General features: G+C 35.6%; 1 protein-coding gene across 1 annotated transcript in view; it reads left to right on the forward strand.

The window, feature by feature from the left end:
• Nucleotides 1-1,925, forward strand: part of LOC102856777 (chromosome unknown open reading frame, human C8orf34) — a 429,483-nt gene extending 427,558 nt beyond the window's left edge. Inside the window, exon 12 of the mRNA XM_006880533.1 lies at nt 1,834-1,925. Within this exon, the coding sequence (XP_006880595.1) occupies nt 1,834-1,925 (92 nt within the window). The remainder of the gene's footprint in view (nt 1-1,833) is intronic.
• Nucleotides 1,926-2,371: the final 446 nt, after the last annotated feature.

The raw sequence follows: 2,371 nt of genomic DNA on the forward strand, positions 1-2,371 counted from the left end.
GTGAACAATCTCAATCTCTTCGCCATCCATCCTGATGCTACCGATAGGTCCAGTGGTGAGAATTTTTGTCTTCTTGACATTGAGCCTCAGTCCATATTATAACCTTGGTAAATACCAGGATACAAAATGTATTTGTTTGTTTTAATTGCTGAGTTTATGAGAGCCTTTAATATGGTGATATTTATTGTTAACCTCTACAAAAACAGATTTATACTGCTGCCTCACTTTTTTTTTTTAACCACGGGACCATTTGGGGAGGTTCTGAACTATTTTGGGGAGAAATACATATATTACTGAAATGGTATTCTAAAGAGCAGCTTTCAAAAATTTTACTTAATTCTTTTACTTTCAAAGCTTCACTTAAAGATACCTGGATTTCTTATGTTTCCCTAATCTAAGCATTTCATTCTATACTTGATTTGACATGTTTTTAATCTAGAATGCTCATCCTCCCCTGTCTCACTCGAAAGAAACAACTCACTTCTGTCACATTATTTTAGTTTTGTTACTGGGTTTTAAGGCTACAAATCTTTATTGGAAAAGACTGTTGAGCTTTCTCTAGGGCAAAGGCTGGTGGATTTGAACTGACAGCTTCACAGTAAGCAGTGTGGCATGTTATACCAGAGCTCAAAGGCACTGAATTTCCTATCTCTCAGAGACAGCCTCAAATTCTGCTATTCTCTCTCAGGACTTCTATCTTGGTTTCCTACTCCTGCCATTTTAGAAATACTACAAGTAATGGCTTTAAAGGATAGGAGTTTGTTTGTCACAGTTTAGATTACAAATTCAAAGTGAGGGCACGGAACTCTTGGGAAAGGCATTATATGTGTTGGATCTAGGGAAGACCCTGGTCCTTTCATTGCCTGCAGCCTCTGCATCCTTTACCCAGACATTCCTCACTTTTTTGATATGGCATCTCTCTTCCTTCCTTCTACGTTATGCTTGCAGTGTCTATTTTACTCTTTATAATTCAGAAATTGTTTAAAAAATCCACCACCAACAAAAACAGAACAACTCAAAACTCATTACTGTGATGTAAATTCAACTCATAGTGACCCTAAATTGAGTTTCTGAGACTATATCTTCATAAGAGACTTACCATCTTTCTTTGGAGGAAAAACTGGTAGATTTGAACCACTAACAGAGGGCAGCCTTATGTGGTATGCCCTATACCACCAGAAAGTATTAGATCCAGCAATTATTACCCCAGCATGCTGTGATCTCATCAGCCATCCTCAAGAATAGGAGTGAATATGCAAACACATAATTTGGGAGAATGCAATCAATTGATCATACTTACATTAAGAGAAATTCCATTTAGTGTATCACTGCTATGCTAGGCATTAATCATGGGATGTATTTTTAGATGTATGTGCACAATCTCAAGTAATTTTCACATCATCCTGTGAAGATATGACATACAAGTTGTGTGCCATCATAATATGTAACATGTAAATATTCTACCCTGAAAAAAAATGAAAAGATTGCAGTCTGTAAAGGACGGCTTTGCTAACCTTACCCATAATGAACATCAGAATTTCGTTTGCAGCTAAGTTGATATCTTTCCCAGTTCACATGTTATATTTTCCCCCTTCAATTTAAAAAAAATGAATGAGAATTTAAATAAAAAATTTTAGTACTGTATGAGACTTTATATAGTATTGAAACATTAAGTTATAAGTAATTGCAGCTTACGCTGTAAAAATACAATGCAATTCTTATATTCATTTCAGTCAAACTTACTCCACGGTGTCATGCCAATAGGGACTGCTGATTAGTAGATATCTTCCCAGCAAGCCAGTGTATTATCTCTTTTTTTTTCTCATTGTGCAGGTTCTGCTGAACTGCTTCTTTGTGTCCCATGCTCCTCTTGTCCTTCACTGGTCTACTCTGGTATGTTTGCTTCCTTGTCTCAGGACAGTTAACATCAGTTTCAAGTAGCTGTGGGTTCTATCTACAACTGCTCAAAGGTCAGATTTTAAAACACAATCCTCATAACCTCTAAGAAGAAATATTTTTCTAAATAGTCTGTATACTTTTTTCTTTATCTTTTTATGGAAGTTTTTACATTTCAGGAGTCTCATTACCCTGTTTTTGTCCATGATGATATGGTGGGTTGGGATTTTGAATGCTTTTCTATGACGGAATTCTTCTACATGAATTTGGAGCTCCCCAGCTTACAGATAATGGACTTTACGATGCTGTTAAATATCTTTTTTAATTATGCCAGAACAATTTCATATCCATGGGAAAGAGGTTACTTTATTAACTAGATATGTAAAGATGAATGGTTCATAGTTACTTCCCTTATGTATATCACAGAGAAAATTGAAGACAAGTTTGGCCTTAGTCCTTACTAAACATTACAATA

Source organism: Elephantulus edwardii, unplaced genomic scaffold (genome assembly GCF_000299155.1).
Source record: "Elephantulus edwardii isolate Elephantulus edwardi_28Jun2011 unplaced genomic scaffold, EleEdw1.0 scaffold00008, whole genome shotgun sequence".
NCBI lineage: Eukaryota > Metazoa > Chordata > Mammalia > Macroscelidea > Macroscelididae > Elephantulus > Elephantulus edwardii.